The sequence below is a fragment of the Salvia hispanica genome, chromosome 6 (genome assembly GCF_029641045.1).
Source record: "Salvia hispanica isolate PSC_SH4W2 chromosome 6, Shi_PSC_v1, whole genome shotgun sequence".
NCBI classification, from domain to species: domain Eukaryota; kingdom Viridiplantae; phylum Streptophyta; class Magnoliopsida; order Lamiales; family Lamiaceae; genus Salvia; species Salvia hispanica.
Window position 1 is genome coordinate 46,725,881 of NC_142697.1, and position 23,198 is coordinate 46,749,078.

The following is a 23,198-nucleotide window of genomic DNA, read 5'->3' on the forward strand; positions in this document are numbered from 1 at the left end:
TAATTCCGACCTCTGATGCAGCAGCTCCATCCCAATCCTTTGTGATTGGATTTCACTTGCATTCTTCATCCGACATTCATTAATGTGACGATTATAGCTTGTACTCCCTCCGTCCCACATTTGTAGTAACATTTAGTTATGACACGGGTTTTAAGGAATTGAGTAGAGTATGTAATTAATGAAATGAGATGGTGGAGTGAGATGATGAAATGTGTAATAACTGAAGTGAGTTGGTTGAAGGTGGATCCCTCTTTGATTTTTTGGTTTTTTATTTTTGTTTTGATTTATTTTAATATAGATAATGACATTTGGGTGTAATTTTAGTGAATAATGGGGTAAAATTTTATGTGCAAATATGGTAAATTCTAAATGTTACTCCAAATGTGGGACGAACTTTTATGGCAAAATGTTACTACAAATCTGGGACGAAGAGAGTAATTGGTACTTGGTCTAAAATAGAAAAATAAGTTGCCATCAAAAGGGAAAGGGGCTCGAGGAAAAGACGCACTTATTGAAATTGGCCATTTTCAAATAGGTTAAATATGATCGGCGTTTGGTGTGGATGAAATTAAAAATATACTTCAATAATTGATTGAAAATGGGAGTTGGGCCCAATTTATATCTTATTATATATAGCAATTCTAGCTGCCAGTCAAGATTATCTCATCATCCACACACCAAATTTGGTTAGTATTTTTTCTTACACTTTATCTTTTTACTAAGTTGACGTCCGGCTAGATAAATTAAATAAGATTGAGTCTAATAATAAATATTTTGTTCACCATATAAAGTCTTGATAGTTAATTTCAGAATAAGATTACATATGATTAATTTTGAACCAAGAATCTTGGTCTTTCCCGTGACATAATTAATCTCGGGTCAATTTAATTTTAGACAATCATCCGCGAAAACTCCTGAACTATTGAATTACTCTATCCGTTCGTCATTAGAAGTCTCATTTATAGGTGACACGGATTTTAAGAAATGTTAAGAAAAATGAGTAAAAAAAATTAGTGGAATAAAAGTCCCACTTGTATATATTAGTTTTAAATGAAATGTGGGTAGAATGAGTTAGTGGAAGGTGGAATCCTATCACCATTTATTGTAAAAGTGAACCGGGACTCCTATTCGCGGACAGAGCGAGTATTAGAATTGCATGAAGTTTTTCTAAGCCAATTATTGACCACATCTAAATTGTACTAGCAAGTAATTATATTTTGGACATTTAGCAAAGTGACAGATTGGCTATATATAGTTTGGGGGCAGCTAAAATTGAGATGATAAAACAGAGACATCTCTTACAAGTCCACAGAGGCTTTGACAAAGACTTCACAACCCATGATTCTAAAGAACCCTAAATTGTTGAAGCAATTTGTCAAAAGATACTCACCAATAAGCCAAGATGCCCTAATCTTATAGTTTATGGCTGCAAAGAGCACCCACTTTTAAGTAAAGCACAAACACATCATTAAAGAGATAGGCATTTTTCTAGCTTCGTGTCATATGCTTATCCGGTTCCATTCTTTTTAGGATGTGTCTGATTTATTGTGATTGAATTAGTCCGAACTATAAAAAATAGTAAAATGTGAAATGAGTTAGATTTTATGGGACAAACAGAAATGAAAAAATGCCACAATCTTTGTGGGACGGAGGGAGTATTATGAGAAAAAAAAAAAAAGAAGCTAAGACTTATAACTCAGGATTAATTCTATGTTACATGGCTAAACTATCCAACATTCTAACCAAACAACGTACTATGAAACTAAACTTAAAAAGTCAAAAGATCTAATTTTATAGTAATGTATTTGATAATAAATTTTTAATTAATTGTAATTGTAAGAGAATATCATTAATTAGTAAATTTTAATCAAATGGAAGAAAAGAAAATTTAAGAGCAATAAGATAATTAAAGTTAATTACTGCATATTTGGTGAATTAGTTAATGAGGTCAAAATGTAAAAAATAAGACGACTATGAAAATATAACACCAACCATAAGATGATTTAATTAGTAGCATATCAAACTATTGTAAAGTTAAAGATTTATACCATTATTCTAAAACATAGTACTAAAACTAACACGTAAATTAAGCATTTCAACTAAACAACTTAGTACTATTTTTTCTCTTCATTTCTCTTTTTCATCTGAACTATACCAACTTTACCATATTACCCTTAGAAACCTCATTCGCAACCCTCATCCAACCCGCGATACACCGAGGCATCCACCAGGGCTAAACTCGGCATACAACTCTCCGACCGAGTAAACACGCCAACGCCCTCTAGCTCGAGCTTATTAATACTCGGGCTGCACGGCGCCGACTTCGGGCTCTCCAGCCCCTTCCTCATGAGCCTCCCCATGGCCCGAATCAGGTGGGCCGTCGGGTCCTCCGGGGGCCCGCCGGCCCGAAACTTGCTGCAGAAGCTGATGTGCCGGGCCACGGCCTCGTCCGGGCTTATCAGCTTCCGACACCTCACGATCTCGTCCTTCACCGCCTCCGCGCAGAGCCCGCAAATCCACTTCCCGCCATATCTGAAAAAGCCCGAATAACGGTTATTTTTAACAGAATTAGACTCCATTTTTTTTCAAGATTGAATTTTTTTCCGAATAACGGTTTTTTTTAACAGAATTAGACTCCATTTTTTTCAAGATTGAATTTTTTTCCGAATAACGGTTTTTTTTTTAACAGAATTAGACTCCATTTTTTTCAAGATTGAATTTTTTTTTTAATTATTACCTTTCGCGAATAGTCTCGATGTAAGGAAGAGTGCATTCCTCCGTAAGCCCGCAGCAGGCGCACGTAGCGAATTCCACCTCGGCCTGGCCCGAAATAGTGCTCAAGGGCCCGTTTACAGCCATCACCATTGAATCGTTGATTATACTCGTAGACATCCCTAAAAAAAAGGCAAATTCACAAGCAAAATCAAAACTTTTAAACTGGGTAATTCATGAAATTAGGAATTAAGAGAGGGAGAGAGCAAATTTACAATTTTTACCTAGAAATTGGGGAGAAATTGAAATAAAAATTCGATCTTTATTCTTGTTTTTCTATCGTTCCTTCTCCCACTCTACTTCTTCTAACTCTTCTGGGATGAAGAATGTGTACATGAAAGGCATTCGAGAAAAGGCCCAATTCGATCGAAGAGAGAGAATGGGAAAGATTTCACCTTTTCTTCTCTTAATTTGGCTGGTTCAAGACAGAATCTTTCAATCAATGAATGGGTTTTAGAGATAAATCAAATATTCTTGCTTGGGCTTTATTGAAGTGAAGAGGCAATTTAGAGAGAGGATTGCTTAATGAAAGAGAGATTGGAGAAAAAAAGAATTTTTTTTGTGCATTTTATAGAGAAAAGGGGATCAATGATTGGTGTGGTGTGGTGGGGGGTGGAGGGTGGGGGTGGGGGTACACGTCATCATTGACTGTGTTTTATTTAAAATACATATTTAAATTAATCTTTACAAATTAAACATCAACTAGGGTGCGTTAAAATAACAACACCTAGTAATACTATACTACCATTCCTAACCAATCATTTGTACACATAGACGGATAATCAGCTGCCATGTGTCAATCATAAAAAATGTTCAAAGGTAAATTTTCTCGGCCAATAATATTCAATACACTATACAACAATTTTTTTCTCGACCAAAAATATCAATACACTAGACTGCAATCTATAGATTGTTGTCTTGCGTTTATATAATTGATGTGTAGCTGAAATCACGTATCCAGCAATATTGCGTTTATAATATTGTTGGATACGTGATTTCACAGTGTCACTTTAAAAGATGTTATCATTTTAATACAAACCTATATGGATATTATATGGAACTGATTTATTTTTTTTACCGAAAATTATGGAACTAAAATTGTACTTAAACCTTTGTCAAAAATACGTGTTATAAATTTTTTTTTTCTAAAGATAATTGGAGCTAAATTTGATTGCATTGATAACGAATGGGTTTATTATGGAATTAATGATTATGACTTATGGGTATTGTATCTTGTTGAATATTTGGTTTGATCACGAGTTATTTAGTTGAATCTTTACTTAATTAGCTTATTTAAATTAACAACTAAAATAAGAGGATTATTGAGGGACGAAAGTTTCTTGAAATAACTTTGATTGTGTATTTTATATCACAATTATTTTAGTTGAATGTTTACTTTATGGAACTAAAAATAAAATTTCGAAAATACGGAACTAAATTTGGAAACCTTTATAAAAAATACGTTTCACGAAAAATACTCTCCAAAAATAATTTTTCAAAAATATGTACTGTAGTTATTATGGAATTAATGATCGTATCTTCTTGAAAGTTTGATTTGATCACAAGTAATTTAGTCGAATCTTTTTACTTTAATATCGTATTTAAATTAACAAGGAAAATAAGTGGGAAGAATGTTTCTTGAAATAACTCTTTCTATGTACATATTTAATATTTTTATTGAGTGGTCAATTAAGTGAAGAATAAGTTAAGGGAGACTCCATCAATTAAATTAAATAAAATTGATAGGCTAAGGGTTGAAGTAAAAGACAACAGGAACTGGTGCCGTCCTTTTCAATTAATTGATGTATTAATTTTAATGAACATATAAGAAAATTGATATTGAAAGAAAATATAAATTTATTCGTTTATCCTTTGAAAAAATAGTGTATATTAAATAATATGTCGGCATATTTTTGTAGTTCAAGCCTTCTCTTTTCAAAAAGAAACTATATATGTAAAGTCTATTTTGTTTTTCAATCTTAGAAAATATATCCCACTTAAAATAAAGCGTTCAACGATAAATACATATTTATAGTTAATTATCATTTGTTTTATTTTTCAAATTACGATTTACCAATTCAATATAAAAATGTACTATGAAATTTAAAATTTAAATTGATAGCCTCGCATTTAAGCATTAGATCATGCATTTATTATCCTTACACTAATAGGAATTTATTTACGTGGGTTAATCAAATTTCATGTAAATCCAATATTTTAGCTTAATTTATGCATAATCTAGAAGCTTTCATAGAATTTAAACTAGTTGAATTTCAAGTATATTTATTTTATCTTACACATGTTATAGATTACTACTATGAGTTATTTTCCCACTTAAAGCTAAAAAAACGAACTCAACTCATATAAAAAATTTATATAATTTGTATTGTAATGACAAGTACATTGAAAATGATGAATCACGCATATTAATTAATGATTATATAGAATAAGCCAATAGGCTAAGAATGCGTGTATATAAAATAAATTGCATGATCTGAAAAGGGAAATATGTCACAGTCCAACTACGATAAATATAATTAGTCGTAATCGTATGAAAATGAAATAAAATGATAATGACAATTTTTCAATTTTTCATGCACTTTTGTGGGGGTACTCCATCGATCTACTAAAAATTAGCCCTATTAACATGGCATAAGTTTAATAAAAATAGTTAAAATAATATTATTAGAGAATGAGTTAAAACTCATATTAATGTTAGTGATTATTTCAAAATATATTATAAGTGAACAAATTTATTAAATACTTATCATGGGTAGTGATAAAATGCAAACTTATACGTCGTACAAACTCAAAACTCCTCAACACAACTTCAACACAGTTTCAATACAATATCAACACAGTGTAAAATTTCAAGATTTTAATCTTAACACAATATCAACACAATATCAACACAACATCAATCATTGACTATACTATTGAAATTCTGTTGACATTTTCATGTTGATGTTTTTTGTAATCTGTTGACTTTTTCAATAGTCCAAATCATAGTTTTGAGTTTGTACAATATTTAGAGTTTTCATTTGATCACATTCATACTCATCATTAATATAGTTACTATAAATTAAAAGGGTCTATTTTATTATAGGAACTAAAATGACAGTCAATATATAATAAAGTTGTGTAGTTATATTGTGATTAGCCATAGAAGATTTTTATTTAATTTTAATAAAAATAATAAATTAATTATATAATTTAATGCTCAATTTTCTTATATTTTTATCAATTTCTGTTTATATTATAAATGATGATTTGAATCAAATTAAGGTGTAGTATTCACTATAAAAATTAGGCTTTTTAGGTGAATTGAATGTTTTACTACTAAACTTCTAGCAAATAAATTGTTTTATTTGGACTCAAATTATGACAAGTCACATTATAGCTAAATAATATTTTACTAGTTTTTATGTATTCCATTTCTAAATGTTTCACAAAGCAACCAAGTTTCTTTCACATGGCTGTCCCCATTTTCATATTCTCTTGCACGTTTTATTTTGATTGGTTTGTTTTATTCTGCATATAAATACAAATACACTTCTATTTTCCAAGATAATATTATTGGATTTTATCAAATGTTTATCCCCTTTCGATTTTATTGGAATTTTTATAATATACTCTAGAATTTGTTTTTTTAATCGAACTTTCACATCATTCATCAAAAGCACATTATTTATCTTTTTTTAATATTTTGTTTCAATAATAGCAAGAGCTAATACGTATATATTTCCTCAATACTTAATTATTCTTTAAAAATATCTCTACCAAAAGGTTAGATGATGCCCCAACCGAAACCGAAATATTATTGAAATTTGTAGTATATGTTAGGGAAAATTGTATTTTTCCCAATATGTTTACAACTACTTGAATTATTCATTTATTCCAACACCACTCATCCCTCTAAATTTTCCCTAAAGAACAAGCATTAAACTCTTCATCAATCACCACACATAGGTAGTACACATAAATGCAATTAATTTTGAAAAATCTGTCACGCAAGGAAAATAATAATTTTTATACATTGATACTTTTGTGACAAATGTTTGGTTCATAGTCCCCCTAGCTAACTGATTAACTCCACCATTATATAATAATTATTTAAAAAAGCAAAAAAAATAATGTCTGCCCTAATAAAGAGTGGACAAATATACCTAAAAAGGGTGCTTGGGTTGTATTATCACACCCCAAATAAAAAGTCTATTTCTTGTCGTCTGAAATCCAAATTAATATAAACACCTAGACCTACAAAACACCTACATTGTATGAAATCTAAGGTACAAAAATGCAGCTCATTACCTGTTTAATTTGTGCCACATTTATTGGTATGTGACATTATTGATATATTGCGTGTCACATTGCCATTTCCCATTGTACTTGGATTGCCATCATAATTCATATGGATGGAAAGAATATTATGGAACAAGGACATTTTGATATAGTTTTATTATCTTTTATGTGGTTTATATGAGTACAATATTAAATAAGGGGTGTGATGTGGAAATAAACATCCCAAACTATGTTGTTGCATGTTTGTCTCCTTCACGTGATCAGTACGGACAATGACGGATCGAGGTAGGATCGGTGGCCGACTGGTCACTACCGATTCCACAAGGCAACATCACCCCAATCAACGGTGAATCCACATGAGAACAAGAGGTGTATTCGTGCCTAAAATTCATAATAATGTATTGAGATCACCTTATAACAAATCCATCTTTTCTCAGGCTTAAGGGCTTCAATTCAATTCTCAAGTTATAATTATTTATCGCATCATAGACTGAAAAATGGATACGCCGCTGGCTCCAATATTTTGGGATTGGGGTTCACTTTCGTTTTTTACCTTCATCCAATGTCCACAACAATTGCCATGCCGCTTTTGCCTTCTGACCTTCTTCATTGTTCCGACCTCACGAGTTCTATTTCTTATAATGTCGTTAAGGCGAGTTTATAAAATTTACATTATTAAATTTAAGACTAATTTAGTTATTAAATGTTGTACAATTTTAAATTTCATCATGTACAAAAGTAATTTTTATAAAAAATAAAAAAGATATTGTATATATTTTTTCTGATTAAACAATCGATTTAACATATACTCCATAAGATCAACATGCCTAAAGTCGTTACCTGTTTTCTTTGAAAAAAGCAAACTTCTTCCAATAATTTATAATTATAATTTAATTTCTTCATAAAGACGATCAAATGCGTTCATATGAGTCGATAAATGTAATCTCAACCTACGATTAAAATATTTAATATGTATCAAACGAAATCAAATGCTAGTTTGCACATGATTTGAACTTGTGAAATCAACTATAGTCGATATATGATTGAGACTTGTGTCTATAGAATATTAGATAATACAGTTGCAAAATAAATAAAATACTGCCCCACATGTTCAACAGGTTGAGTGTTAGACTAATCACTATATTTATGATTGAGAATAAAATAAGCAAATACATTTAAACTATTTGATCTCTATAATCTCAATCATCATACAAATTATTTATGCTTTCAATCATTCTATAAGCATCTTAGGAAGTCGATCACACATCATAATATTTGGTTTTCTTCTGATTCAAACAATTACGATTATCTAATAAAAATTATATCTATAGGTAATTTAGTATTTCTATGTTAATACTCCCCCCGTCCCGCTTAAAATGAAACATTTAGGAATCAGCACGGGATTTTATGTAATGTCGTTTTGTGAGTTAATGAAGAAATAGTAAAATAAGAAAGATGAAAAAGTAGAGATAGAGTTGTTTCCATTTTAGGAAACGTTTCATTTTTAATAGGACAGAGGAAGTATTATTTAACTAGGTAAATTTGACAATATGAATTTGTTCCATGCCAAAACTTTAATCCTATGGCTAATTCATTTCTCTGTCATTGTTATCTCTTTTAAGTTTAATTTTAGTAAAAATATAATTTTGGAAATTTGTTAAATTTGAGTAAGTTAAGTTAGGAAATTTGAGTAAGTTAGGAAACAATATCAATCAAGCCCAAAACACAAAAGTTTAAACTCACAAACAATATCATTAACAATTTAAATAAACCACACCAAAACAACACACAAATTCTCATTCCTAGTGAAATGCATCTTCAAGAAACTCTAACTTTTGAAATGTGTGCAATCTCACTCCAAAGCTCCCCACTCTCCTTGTTGTAGAGCCGATGGAGCACGGGGCAGCCGTCGATTCGCAGCTTCCTCAGCATCGAGCCACGGAGGAGCGGTGGCAGCGCCTTCACCTTGCCACAATGCGAGATCTTCAAGCACCGGAGACGAGGCATCGCAGCGCCCCCCACGCTCACATCCCACTCCTCCCACCTCTCCATCCTCGAAATCTTCAGCTTCTTCAAGGCCGGGAAGGCCACCGTGGCGCCCCCATCCGCCCGCGCCCCCAACGAGTCGAAATCAAGGCACTTCATAGAGTTCAGCCCCTCCAAATGAAGCGTCACGAGCAACGGGAGCGAGGCCAGAGGAGGCAGAGCCGCGCAGTTTTGGCAGTCTTGGAGGATGATCCTCTGCAGCTTAGCGAGATTCATGATCCATCGAGGCAGGCTCGTGCCCCCGTACGACGTGATCTGCAACGACTCGAGATTCTCGGGCGCCTCAAGCGCCTCGATCACCTCGTATTGGCTGTCACCACTCTTGACCAAAGGGCTGAAGTCCATCTCAAGGTCAGAGAGGTGCGATTTGTTCCTCAGCTCGGCCTTCTTCGCCTCAGCTGCGCCTGCTGCAAACCCGAGCCCCTCGATCTTCAGACAACCGCGCAGATTGTTCAGGCTCTTCAACTCCACAAGCCCACAAGCAGCATTGCTTCTGTCATTCATGATGATGAATTTGTTCAATGTTTGAAGTGAGGCCAACTCTGCTATTCCCTTTGGCAGCATCTTGAGGCTACTAGTCCTGTCGATCTCGAGGTGTCGGAGATTTGTCAGTTTCTCGATTTTCGAGGGCAATCTACGGAGATGATGGCAACCAGAGAGCTTCAAGGTCAGCAGATTATAGAGATCACACAATGTCTCAGGAAGCTCCCAAAATGGATTATGTGACAAGTTGAGGTGTTTCAGCTTGATCAAAAGGCCTATCTCTTTAGGCAGCTCCCCTAGCCGGTTCCGGCTGAAATCCAGCGCCCGGAGGGAGAGGAGACGGCGTATGAAGTCCGGATCAACGCGGTCGAGCTGAGATATGATAGGCGGTGTGTCGTAGAAAGACTGAACCCACAATGTGAAGAGCTTCTCCACATTAGTAACATTCGGGAACTGACTGCCTTCTGCCCGGACCACGGTTAGGTGTCGAGCCCGCTTGTGCGAGGACTCCATCCTCCGTTGGAAATCCGCGTTGAACTCGACGACAGAGCACTCGTTCTTCGCGATATAGTGCGCGAAATCATGGACCATATCATGCATTCTAACACTCACAATCCTATCCCTATCCCTCACCACATCTTGGAAAAAGGACCTCATTGCAAGGGTATGCAAGTAGCCCTGCCCTACTCTCTCGGCCTCCGCCTCGACTGGGAGTTTCCCAGTCGAGGCGGCCATGTAGCCGTGCGCCATCCAGAGCTGCACGAGGTTGCTAGCCTCGATGGCGTGGTCCTTCGGGAAAAACGCACAGAATGTGAAGCATCGCTTCACATTCGAAGGAAGGTCATAGTAGCTCAACATCAAGGGCGGGAAAAGCCCCTCCGCCTCCGCCTCCTCCAACTCCCAAAACTCGCTCCTGAGCACGTCCTCCCACTCTTTCAACGTGGCTTTAAACCTCATCAAACCGGCTATCGCCTTGATTGCAAGAGGCAACCCCTTGCACTTCTCCGCTATCTTCCTCCCGACCTCCTCAAACCTCTCGCGTTTCCTCTCAAGGAACGCGATCTTCTCAAACAAGGCCCACGAATCCGCCACAGAGAGCCCCCCTAGCCGGATCAGGTCGCTACTCCCCATGATCCTCGCCACGCTCTCCTTCCTCGTGGTCACGAGGATCGTGCTCCCGGCCTTCCCCGTCTTCAAAGACATCCAAAGCTGCTCCCACTTCCTAAAGTCCTCTGTCCACACATCATCCAAGACCAGCAAGAACCTCTCCCCCTCCACATAGTTCCTAATTTTAGTAACCAACGTCTCAAGCTCAAACAAGTAAGGGGCACTCCCCTCGATAAATTCCAAAATCGCCCTCGCGATCCGCACCTCGTCGAAAGGGTCGGACGCGCACACCCACACCGCTCTGTCGAAGTGGCTGACCACCTCGTCAGAGTTAAATGCCAGCTGGGCGAGGGTCGTCTTCCCGACCCCACCCAGCCCCACCAAGGACACCACATTTAGGCCTTTCGCTCGATTCTCGCGCCCCAGCAATCGACCAATCAAATTCTCCTTATCCACATCCCTCCCTTCCACCTCGGCATCGTCGATAAACGACGCCGTTTTGGGCCTCTCCAAAGTCTCATTACTCAAAACCTCACTGAAATTGTACCTAACTTTCTCAGCTGCAATATCGGAGAGCCTCTCGTTGATTTTCTTTATCTTCATCGCGATTTCACGGCGAAATGCAACTCTATCGAAACCGAAGCAAGGCATGGTGAAGAGAGATGTCACCTAACAAAGAAGCCAAATCTCAATTTGATAAGACTTTCCCTCTAAAGTTCAAATTTTGATTCTGTTTTCTGATTATTTGCTTCAATTCAGTCTCGAATTTGAAAAATCAATTGGATTGAAGACATAAAATATCCCCAATTCGAAATTAGGGATTTCCAATTTAGGGCTCAATTCATTCACAGTTAGGGACGTCAATGTAGCCCGCAACCCGTGGGCCGGCCCGAATAGCCCGCCAAATCTACCGGATTAGGACTGAAAATTTCTAGCCCGATTAGCCCGCACCCGATTAACCCGCAACCTGTTAGGATCAGACTCGAAAACCCGATAAAATTTCTATCGTTTTATTTGTTTGACTCTAATTCGACACTTCATTGGTTATTTTATAATATAGATTACTAGAAAAATAACTTTCAATTCTATATATTAAATATATAAATTATATATTAAATTTTTATTAACGTAATAATAGATATATAAATTAGAAATTTCAAATTCACTAAAAAATATATTTAAATTTCTAAACATCTTTAAAATTTGTTGACGTTTATGTTTTATTTTGCATAAATCATGTTTATATTTGCATTTAAGTATATATCTCAAATTTATCATAATTAAATATTTTTACATTTTATAAATATAACTAATTCTCACTATTATTTATTGGATTGAACTCATGTTAATTTTATCGGTCGGGGCTAGTCCGAAACCCGAGCTTTTAGGGTCAGGGTTGAACTTTTATAACCCGAAAAAATCACAGCCCGATTAGCCCGCACCCGATTGACCCGAAATTCGGTGGGCTGGCCTGATTGACATCCCTATTCACAGTCGAGAGAGAAAGAGGGATTTTACCTTTCTAGAGCGACGGCAGCCGTCGCTTTCGACTTTCTGCATCGCGGCGATCCATTCGGAGAGAACGTCTTCGGTGTCGTAGGAAACGTCTCTGAGCTTTTCGAGCCAGACTTTGACGGACTCTTCTCTCACCTGACGCTTCTCTGCGTCGGCGATCACTGCTCTGATCGACTCGAATTCGCTCCTGAGCTTCTTGAATTGGTGGCCGACGCCGCAGACGAGGCTGAGCTCTTCGCGAATCTGCTTCTCGAGGATCGTGGCGACCTGCGTGAGGATGACTGTGATGACTGCATCGGACATGGTTGGGAGAGAGAGGGACTGGATTTGGGGTAAAGATTGAATTTTTAAGAGGTGTTTGAGGCTTTTATGTGTTATTCTTGGTGATGTTGAATGTTAGTAACATGAAATTTGAGAGGAAGAAGGTTAGAAATTGTGTGGGAAATTCGATTTTTGAAGAAAATGAGCAAACGAAGGGAGTGATGGAGCAGAGGCGACTCTGTCTTCGTGATTGCAGCGTTATTCAAAAGTCCAATAGTCAATACTCTAATGTACTTGAGAGTTATTCCCTCAGTCGCCGATTAAGAGTCTCATTTCTAAATGACGCGGATTTTAAGAAATGTTAAAAAAAGTGGGTGGAAGAAAGTTAGTGGAATATGGGTCCCACTTGTATATATTAATTTTAAATGATATGTGAGCGGAATGAGTTAGTGGAACGTGGGGTCTCTTTATCATTTATGGTAATCATGAACCGAGACTCTTATTCGTGGACGGACAAAAATGGAAAAACGGGACTACTTAATACTCCCTCCGTCCCAGATAATTTGGGACACTTTGACCCGACACGGATTTTAACAAATCTAATGGAAAGTGAGTTGAAAAAGTTGGTGGAATGTGGGTCCTACTTTTAAAGTATTAGTTTTATAATAAAATGTAAGTAGGAATGAATTAGTGAAATATGAGGTCCACTACCAAAAATAATAAAAGTGAAATGAGACAAATTATGTGGGACGGCCTGAAATGGAATATTGGATCGAATTATCTGGGACGGAGGGAGTAGGCAAGAGAGAGTAATGTCTGAGAAATTTCATACCAAATTCCATTTCTTTGTTGTCACCGAAAAAGGCGGAAATAAACGACTTTAAAAATCAATTTGGGTCTTTAAATAATTTTATTTAGCTGACTTCTACTAGCAATAACAAGCTTGAAGCCTTGTAATAATCTAAAATGTTTGGTTAAATTGGAATGAAAGGTTCTAGTTTTCGGACCATAACCCTTGTCTTTCGGGTTGAACTTATACTGTCTTATGGTTCGATTTTGGTTCCATGATTTTCGAACTTTAAAAACTAGTTTCGGCATAAAATTAGAAAAACCAGTATAGTAAAAAATAGGGAAAAAATAATTTGTGAAAGATAAGGGCATACGTAGCCTATTTTAGAAAAAAAAATTGAGTCTTGGAAAAAAAAACAGAGATGCATGATTAAATTGGAATCAAATCTAACAATTCTGATTTTTGAACGTAACCACTATCTCTCTTGGATTAAACCTATGCTAGCTCTATGATCCGATTTAGATTCTAGAATTTTGAAACTATTATGCTTGATTATGAATTAAAAACAAAAAAAAAATATTGAAAATGTGTAAAAAGTTGGGACCAAGACCAACGACATCCCTAGCCTAATCTATGGATCATAACTATAGCATTCAATCATACCAAAAAAAAAATGCCACTTTCACTACATTTGAAATTGGTCATTTGTTTCCTTTTTCCAATTTAGGGTAAAACAATGGAGATATTTGAACTCTAAACCTTTTCATTTTATAGAAAAGGTCTCCATATTATACACATGACGACAGCCAAAAAGGAAAAAAATTGTGGAATTTAAATATCTCCAACACAATATTTTACACATGAATCAAGAATCAAGAATCAAGAATCACTATTTGCAAACAATCTTTGTTGAACTAAGGCCTCAAGTTCCTCAGGCCGATGCTTCATGTTACCTTCAACTAGTAGCCTTGTCTCAGGTTTATTACCAAATTCTTCAATAAATTTTCTATAACGTGGTACCAAAATTTCCGACATACGATGACGAACTTCATTTCTTAGCTGAAGATCCGGAATCTTCCAAAGAGAATGCAATTCATCAACTCTCTTGTACACCTCGTTGAAGCTGTTCAGCCGCCGTTTCACCGCGGCCTTCGATGGCCGCGATCGGAAGCAGCAACGGCTCGTATAGATCCCGTCGCGGCGCAAGCACGTTAGGAACTTTTCGCACGTGGTCGTCTCGTAGCTCACCCGGGCGGACGCTAGGTCGTCGCTCATCTTGGTGATCAGACGTCCCCCGACCATCTCCTGCAGGTCGGGGGACGCCTCGATCGCCTTCAGGACGCTACGGAGGTTGTTCATCGTGAACAGATGCCCTAGACAGGGGTCTTCGTAGCTCCTCGACTTCTTGTCGAGGTTCCTGAGCAGTACTATGACGGTCAGGACCAGGTACTGCTCCAGGAAACCGTTGTTACTGGCGTACTGCCGCAGTTCCTCGTCTGGAACTGCGGTGTCGCCGAAATTCAGTGACGGGGCGGATCTGATCAGCCCCGTCAGCAGGTCTTTATTTTTCACCACTACCTCGATCTGCCCCACCACGAAGTTCGTGGTGGGGTGGACCCCGCCCCGGTCGTCCGAGGCGGCGGCGTCGTGGAGGATGTCGTGCTGAAGTTCGTACAGCATCCTGACGGCGTCGTCTCGGATGAGGGAGTGTGCCTGGGAGCACACGTCCCGGACCCCCTTCCCCGGCGCAGAGGCGAACAGCGCCTCTGCGCCGGGGAGCACCCAGAGGAACGCGTCGTAAACGGCGAGAACCGCCCCCATCGTGTGGTGCGGCTGGTTCCTCTGGCTGAGATCCTCGGCGAATCGGAACAGGAGGACCGCGGAGTCCTTCACTGTTCCGATGAAGCAGTCGTCGGCGGCGGCGGCGTCGACGTCTCCGAAGATCTGATCGCAGAGCTTCTTCTCCCTCTCGAAGAGGATTTTGACGCAGATTTTGGAGATCTGAATCCATAGCTCCATCTTCACCTTGAGCTCGTCTTGGATAAATCTCCTCTGATTGTGAAAATCGCCTCTCAGCTCATCGAAACGCAGTCGTTTCAGCTGAGATTGCAATTGGGGCTTTCGCACGCTCTTGTAAACCCTAACGCAGTCTTCGATTTTCCCGCGAAAATTCAATCTGGCGGCGACGTTTTTGAGAAAATCGGCGGCGTCGGGGCTGACGGCGTCGCCGGCGCCGGCGCCGGCGAGGTAGTCCTCGAAGCGGAAGGCGTTGGCGGTGCTGTCGGAGACGGAGGAGCTCCACTCGGTGGTGGAGGCGGGGAGGGCGGCGGCGGCGCGGCGGAGGACGGCGTCGAATTCGGATCGGAGGCGGTCGGCGGCGGTGGCGAGGAGCCGGTCGTTGGAGCCGCGCGCATTGGCGTCGTGGAGCTTGTCGATCGCCTGGAAGTACTGGCGGATCTCGCCGAGGCCGGAGTCGAAGATCAGCTCGTGGCGCGGCCGCGACCGCCACTGGTTGACAGTGTCGACGGCGGATTGCTGGCTGAGGGTTGCGCCCATGATGTTTGATAAAAGTGTTTTCAGCATTAAGCTGAAAAAATTGGGATTTTGGATTTGATGAATTTGATTTGATGAAAATGTTTGATGATTGAGTTTTTTTTTGGTTAGTGAGAAGTGGTCATGTTTGATGGCTGTGGAAAATTCAAACTCATGAGCTTATAAGTATGTGGGATTAAGTTATTTACTACTTTCGTCCCCTAAATTTTGACACACTTTGACCTGATACGGGTTTTAAAAGATGTTTATGGAAAGTGAGTTGAAAAGGTTGGTGGGACGTGGGTTCTAACTTTTAAAATATCAATGCCAAAAATAATACTAAAAGTGAAGTGTGTCAAATTTTAAGGGACGGAACAAAATGGTAAACTGTGTCAAAATTTGGGGGACGGAGGTAGTAATTAGCATGAGCTTAAATTAAGTGAGTTATTGAAGGACGCGTTTGGGGGAAAATGAAATAAAATTGAATTAGTATATATTGAAATTTGAAGGATACACGAAATCAACACGTAAATATGGGAGATGGATTCATTGATGGTTGACCTAGAAGACTTTGGGGGATGAAGAGAGAGAAGTGTATTTATTGGGGAATTTAATTTGTTTAGGTCCCATTCACCAATAATTTGATAATAGAGACTTTTGTTTTTTTTTTTTTTGATTGGTGAAAAGATTGAGGAAAAGAAAGCATCCATCTAATCTTGGCCTAATCATTAAGGCAAATTTAACGGATTCGAATAGGAGTATTAAACAATGGCAAGATATTTCACTAAAGAAAATACCCCCTCCGTTCCATGTAATTGAGACGTTTTTTTCCCGTACAGAGATTAAGAAAAATTGTGTTAGCTGAGTTAAGTAAAGGGAGAATAAAATGAAAAATGAAAAAGGTAGAAAGATAAAAAGAAAAAAAAAATGTAAGAGAGTAAAGTAAATGTAAAAAAATGTGTTGACTTTTACTAAAAAGAGAATGACTCTTTTACTATGGAACGGGGGGAGTACTACCTTTATCAATGCTATATAGCTTCTCCCACTTGAATAGCTATGTACTTATTCAACTTAAAATGTTAGGTTTATTTGAAGTGAAATGTAATTAATGGTTACAACATTTAAGAAATACTATAAATCAATGAAAATACAGTGCTAAATTTTTCTTAGGTAATGTAGTTGGATGATGAAAAAGAAAACCATGGTAGCTTGCTTCATTTCCTTTTCAATTGCTACATTTGGGCTGTAACTTGTTGATATTGATGATTTAATTTTTATGAGTGGAGAGATTGAAGGCTCTCTATTGGGCTGACATTGAAACACTATTATTGGGCTGACACTGAAACACTATTATTGGGCTTACTCTCTATGGGCTCAGGTCAATTTCATGCCCAAGGCCACACATTATACAAATTATTTTCTTCTCCTTCATTTCATCTTTTAAATAAACTTCCATTAATGTATCAAGATTCAACTATTAAGACATTTATTCTCCAACTATTAAGTTCAAGATTCAAATTACTATGGGCATGAATTTATCGAATTTCCCAATAATACAGCCAACAATCTTACATACCAAACATGATAACTAGCTCTCAAAAGCCCTCATTGGACACGGCCACGGTTCCTTGTCCAAGTCGGGCCTCATTGAAATAGCAATGTTACATGCCAAATAAAAGAACACATCTCAAAAGATCAGTCTATCAGGATAGAGAGCTCGTCTGATCTATAAACATCTATGACGTGTAACAAGTTTCGTTGCACTGAGATTCATAACATCTTCATGCCTATCAAGGAAAATGAACTGTTGCCGCATGTTGTCTAGTACAACTTCGTTGAATACTAATAAGGCCAAGTTGATACAAGAGTACATTTTTGTGCTCAAAGATTATTTAGTATCCAAGATCCAATGAGATTTTCACTATTAGCCACTTTATGGAGGATAGTAGACCACATCAACTTAATCAGCACCCTTTGTTTAAGGTGTTGAAACAGCAAAATATTCCAAATTTGGTAAGTTTTCGAGTTTCAATTGCACCACTTATGGCAATGGGGAGTTGGATTTCTCAAATTCTAGACCATTTGCTAGTTCTACTCATTCTCACATGGCTATGGCTTTTTTTTTCTTTAAACGAATAATAAAATAATGGGGGTGATTTTTTCTTTCTTGAATGGTGTGACTTCTTGAGGTTTCTTTAACTTTTCCTTTTTCTTTAACTAGTGTCTATTTACATGCATCTCGAGGGATATCTGCAAATTCTATATAGAAGCTCAAGGAAGTCTGAAATTGAGAGGGTGACGGTTTGCATGACGTTTAAGCAGTAGTGTTATAGTACTCCCTCTGTTCCACGGTAGTAGAGACGTTTTTTTTTCCGGCACGCAATTTAGGAAATATTATGTCACGTAAGTTAGATAAAAGAAGAATAACGTAAGAAATGGAAAAAGTAGAGAGAATAAAGTAAGAGAAAATAAAGTATTGAAAGAGAAGAAATGTGTTAACTTTAGCTAGAAAATTAAATGACTCTAATATTATGGAACGTACTAACGTGACAAAATATGACTCTACTACTGCGTAACAGGGGATAATACTTAAGAATTAATAAATATATTGTAAATGCATACCATTAATAAGGTAAATAAAATATATTAATAAGTTGTGAGATATCATTTAATAAAGAATGAATAATTATAAAATAAATTAAAAATTATTTTATTGAGATATATATATATAGATACTTGGTGGATACTTTCTCCCACCATCATGAAGTAACATGCCAAACCTAGTAAGGTTTTGATTGGCGGGGACCAAACTTGAAACGTGTTCGAAACAAGTGAATTTTTTCCATTAACTCAATGTAATGAAAAGTGTATTGTAGTTGTCATGCTAAAGAAAATAAAACTTTATAAACAAAAGTATTTTGTGATCTTTTATTGGGATTTAAATAGGATTTATAGGTCACTTAATTATAATTTATACATATATAGATAAGCAATGTTCACGTTTAATTTATCAACATTTTAAGAAAACAATTTAAAATAAAAGAAAGTTCTAATAAAATTATCTAATACTCATATTATTAGTTTTGTTATATTATTATTATTAAAATTCAAAAGGGTTGAAATAATTCAATGATCTTGTAGAGTGGAACCACACACAAGAGCAAGACAGGGATACTCATTTACATTAAAATTGCTAATTTTGCTAATTTTGATGACACATGTCATATCTGGAAATCTAATTTTTGAAGTCAAACCCGACCTCTTGGCACACGTGTTGACATTTAAAGGGAGATTTGGGACACTTGTCGATCTACTATTCGCTCTCAACTTATACTATGAGAACTAATAACTTTAATTTAATAACTAACTAAAAGGAGATGAAATATGAATGCATTATTCCCTTCCATCCAATTATACATTTGAATTAATTAAAGGGACAGTTGACTATTTTCATAGGGAAATTGGTCCCTAATATTATGAACTTTGCTCCGATTTTGATTTTTCCCATGAACTTTTAAATTAGTACCTTAAATCATGAACTTTCAAATTGGTTTGGTATATCTCCGATAATCCAAGATTTTTTTAGGAAATTCCCTAAAATGTGTTCCTAGCGTTTGTGAAAGAGAGAAACAAGGTTTTGTGTTTTAATTTTTGTAGCGTAGCGTCATAGATGTGTGTTTCTAATTAAATTCTTTGTGTTTTTATTAAATTTATTTTGTTTTCTTTATTTTTAGAGTTTTGTTTTGTCAAATAAAAGTAGTATTGTGTTTAATATTCCAAATAGATATGCCAACATGACATTCCACTTATAAGAATGCTGCTAAATAGGATTGAAAATGCTATACAAATTAGCCAGATTTTACACTTGATCCGCCGTGGGAAATACTAAACCAATCTGAAAATTCATGATTTATGGTACTAATTTGAAAGTTTATGGAAAAAACCAAAATCTAAGCAAAGTTCATGATATTAGGGACATTTTTCTATTTTTATACTACTAAAAGCTAGTTATTTCATGAATATTCAATCTAGCAAATTTTACCTTTTGTGGACGTGGAAAATAGTAGCACACGCCTAGTAATCCAAAATAGAAACAACGGTGTTTAATCGTAATCTCATTTAGTAAAATGAATCATATTTCAAGTGACAAAACTTTTTTTTTCTTTATAATTAATAAATTGAGAGTTTGAATCATCCACTTGTTAAATCGATTCACTATTATTGTTATCCTCATGTTAGACAAAAAATATGACTTAAAAGTTAGAAAATTTAGGAGGATTTTATTAGAGACATATCAGATTCTCATGAAGCCATTGATCTTGACCAGCTTGTCAAATAATTAAATGCATAAATATTACCCTATCACGAATTATGATGCATTTTTGTCACGTTTCATTTGATGTACGTATTTAAGTTTAAAATTGCATTGGAATTATGCACACGTATATTTATTAAAAATAAAAAAAATGTAAATCGCAAAGAAATGAAATTAGGAAATTTCTTCACATCGGTATGTGATAACTAATTAAGTAACTAAGTATATTAATTGCATATATTTATTTTGTCAAAAACACAACTTGTTCATAGTTCATACCGTGGCGCCATATGTCTAGGTTCTTTGAATCGAACGAATCGATTAACATTCAACTTTATATTCATATTTTTATAATTATAATTTTATTTTATCAATTTACATATTTTCGAAGGGTATTTAATTTAATAATAGTATTTTTAAGGAGATGTGACTTTTTAATTTCCAAGAATTCTTCGAGAGTGAAAAATTAGAAAAATGAGTGTATACAATTTATGATGGATTTCAAGTTGAATTAGAGTAATAACTAATCAATTAATACTAATCCAATCTATGTGGGAAACTATGTGTATTAGTATATTATATTTGCGTGTGTTTGCGTGTATTTTCCATTTTTGAACTTTGTATAGTTCTTGCAGCTTCTAGGTCTACTCCTACTAAATATTTTATCCCCTTAAACCAATTCTTTTAATTTTTAGTTTTTCTTTAACTTACAAGTTAATTAAATCCAAACACTAATTTATTAATAATGCTTCTTCACACATAGGGCTAATATATTCTTTCGTATTTATTTTTTCTTGGATTAGTGGTGATTAAGGCCTTAATCCGCAAGATTAGGACTTTAGCCCCGTGTAAAATAGGTGGCCTTATGATATATTATGCCTCTCATTTTTCGAGATCATTACACACTAATCTTCACTCTACCTCAAGATTAGCATTAAACTCTTGGATTAACATATAACTATATAAGTATAAGAATTGACCTTGTTTTTGCATTGGGCATGCATTTAGGCATTGAGATTTTAAATTTGATACTAGGTTAGGTTGAGTTAATCTCTTGCCAAAAAGAATTCAAGATTAAATATATACATATATTTTGGAATTTGCACCAATAGAAAAGCAGCTTCATCCCACTAATCTAATCTATAATTGTTAGTGCTAAAGTTCAAATTTCATTGGCTTCTAGGATCTGCTTCTTCAAGACTTTCTTTTTCTTCACCAAAATCTCTACACCCTTAAGAGTAATTCTTGCACAATGAAGGTGAGAGATTGGTCAATTTAAGTATATCTTTTATTCAATATTTTTCATTTCATATGTTACAAAATGTGTTGTTTTTGTGCAGTTCTTCAACTGGATGCAGAGCAAGTTCAATGGAGATAAGAGACCTAATTCTGCTCCTGTTACAAGTAAGTGTATTTTTTTCTCTTTCAAGATCCAATTTTTATCAAAAGTGTGACATATCATATTGCAAAAGTAGATAATTCACTCTTTCAAGATCCAATTTTTATTTAAATGTGAAACATATTCACTCTTTCAAGATCCAATTTTTATTCAAGCGTGAGACATATCATATTACAGAAGTAGATTTCCACTCTTTTGCAAAAATCAAATTTTAATATGAGACTTATCATATTGCAAAAGTAGATAATTCACTCTTTCAAGATCCAATTTTTATTTAAATGTGACACATATTCACTCTTTCAAGATCCAATTTTTATTCAAGTGTGAGACATATCATATTACAGAAGTAGATTTCCACTCTTTTGCAAATTTTTTTTTTTTTAATATGAGACTTATCATATTGCAAAAGTAGATAATTCACTCTTTCAAGATCCAATTTTTATTCAAATGTGAGGCATACCATATTGGAAAAGTAGACCAATTCACTCTTTGAAGATCCATTTTTTATTCATGTGTGACATGTCATATTGCAAAACTAGATAATCCACTCTTTCAAGATCCAATTTTTATTCAAATGTGAGACATATCATATTACTATCAAAATAAGAAACACAACATTACATAAAGACAGCAGGTTGGGCTAATCAACTAATGTCTGAAAATGAGTTCTTGACAAATAAACCAAACCTAACACCAATCATCTTTGCAGATCATAACAAGAAAGAGCCACCGAAGGAAGAGTTCAGCGACTGGCCCCACGGCCTACTCACCATCGGGACTTTTGGAAACACAGCCCGAACAGACAGCAAGCAAGAAATCCAAGCAGCAGAGGAGCAATGCTCATCTCCTGATCTCTCAGAATTCACAGTTGAGGAAGTAGGGAAGCTGCAAAAGGAGCTAAAGAAGCTCCTAACGCGAAAGCCAGCTGCTGAGGAGCAGCCGGCTGATCTCCCATTGGACAGATTCCTCAACTGCCCTTCTAGTTTGGAAGTGGACAGGACTAATTCAAACAGGTTCAGCACGTACTCAGGCGACAAAGATGAGGAGGAGATTGATCGGACGATCAGGATCATCCTAGGCAGATGCAAAGATGTGTGTGAGAAGAAGAAGAATAATAAGGCAATCGGGAAGAAGTCCTTAGCCTTCCTTGTCAAGAAAGTCTTTGCTTGCAGAAGTGGCTTTGCCCCGGCTCCTAGCATTCGAGACACTCTTCAAGAATCAAGAATGGAGAAGGTATGTGCCTTAGAAACATGTGTTTCATATGATTAAGATTTTTGGGTCAAAGTTAAGTTGCCATTTTTGGACATACATTGAAGTTGTTTTTTTTGGGATTTAGCTTATGAGGGTAATGCTGACCAAGAAAATGAACTCTCAAAAACCTTCAAGAATGGCATCAAAGAGATGCATAGAAGACTACAGGGCTAAATCCGAGGCAGACGATGATCAAGAATCGCGCTATGAGGGTGGAGAGGGATCATCTAAATGGGACAAGACTGATTCTGATTGTGAGTTCTGTTTTTGAATTTTGATCATATCTTTGTGTAGGAAAAATGAATTATATGTATATATGTATGGAGACTAATAGTTATAGTGTTTTTATGTGCAGTTATTGTGCTAGAGATTTAGAAAACGCACAAGTTCATCAAGAATTGAAGAGAGAAGGGACTCTGAGGAGA

The 23,198-nt window shown here is 36.1% G+C and overlaps 4 protein-coding genes across 5 annotated transcripts; 1 reads left to right on the forward strand and 3 right to left on the reverse strand.

Annotated features, from left to right (window-relative positions):
• Positions 1-1,982: 1,982 nt before the first annotated feature.
• LOC125207408 (uncharacterized) lies at positions 1,983-3,305 on the reverse strand. The gene is made up of 3 exons (XM_048106736.2): positions 2,997-3,305; positions 2,738-2,894; positions 1,983-2,532 (listed from the first exon to the last, which is right to left on the reverse strand). Exons 2-3 carry the CDS (start codon positions 2,890-2,892, stop codon positions 2,184-2,186), a joined length of 504 nt encoding a protein of 167 aa, XP_047962693.2. The 5' UTR covers positions 2,893-2,894; positions 2,997-3,305; the 3' UTR covers positions 1,983-2,183.
• A 5,464-nt stretch (positions 3,306-8,769) lies between these two features.
• Positions 8,770-12,738, reverse strand: LOC125207402 (putative disease resistance protein RGA3). Its single transcript, XM_048106729.2, has 2 exons — positions 12,229-12,738; positions 8,770-11,379 (listed from the first exon to the last, which is right to left on the reverse strand). Exons 1-2 carry the CDS (start codon positions 12,526-12,528, stop codon positions 8,893-8,895), a joined length of 2,787 nt encoding a protein of 928 aa, XP_047962686.1. The 5' UTR covers positions 12,529-12,738; the 3' UTR covers positions 8,770-8,892.
• A 1,224-nt stretch (positions 12,739-13,962) lies between these two features.
• LOC125207406 (exocyst complex component EXO70C2-like) lies at positions 13,963-15,967 on the reverse strand. Its single transcript, XM_048106734.2, has one exon. It carries the CDS (start codon positions 15,857-15,859, stop codon positions 14,156-14,158), a length of 1,704 nt encoding a protein of 567 aa, XP_047962691.2. The 5' UTR covers positions 15,860-15,967; the 3' UTR covers positions 13,963-14,155.
• A 5,496-nt stretch (positions 15,968-21,463) lies between these two features.
• LOC125206985 (protein DEEPER ROOTING 1-like) lies at positions 21,464-23,148 on the forward strand. Of its 2 annotated transcripts, XM_089060254.1 has the most exons (4): positions 21,464-21,527; positions 22,232-22,755; positions 22,859-23,027; positions 23,129-23,148. In XM_089060254.1, exons 1-4 carry the CDS (start codon positions 21,476-21,478, stop codon positions 23,146-23,148), a joined length of 765 nt encoding a protein of 254 aa, XP_088916380.1. In that variant the 5' UTR covers positions 21,464-21,475. The 2 variants fall into 2 exon arrangements, with proteins under 2 accessions (XP_088916380.1, XP_047962150.2); XM_048106193.2 differs by lacking the exon at positions 21,464-21,527 and having other exon boundaries at positions 22,174-22,755.
• Positions 23,149-23,198: the final 50 nt, after the last annotated feature.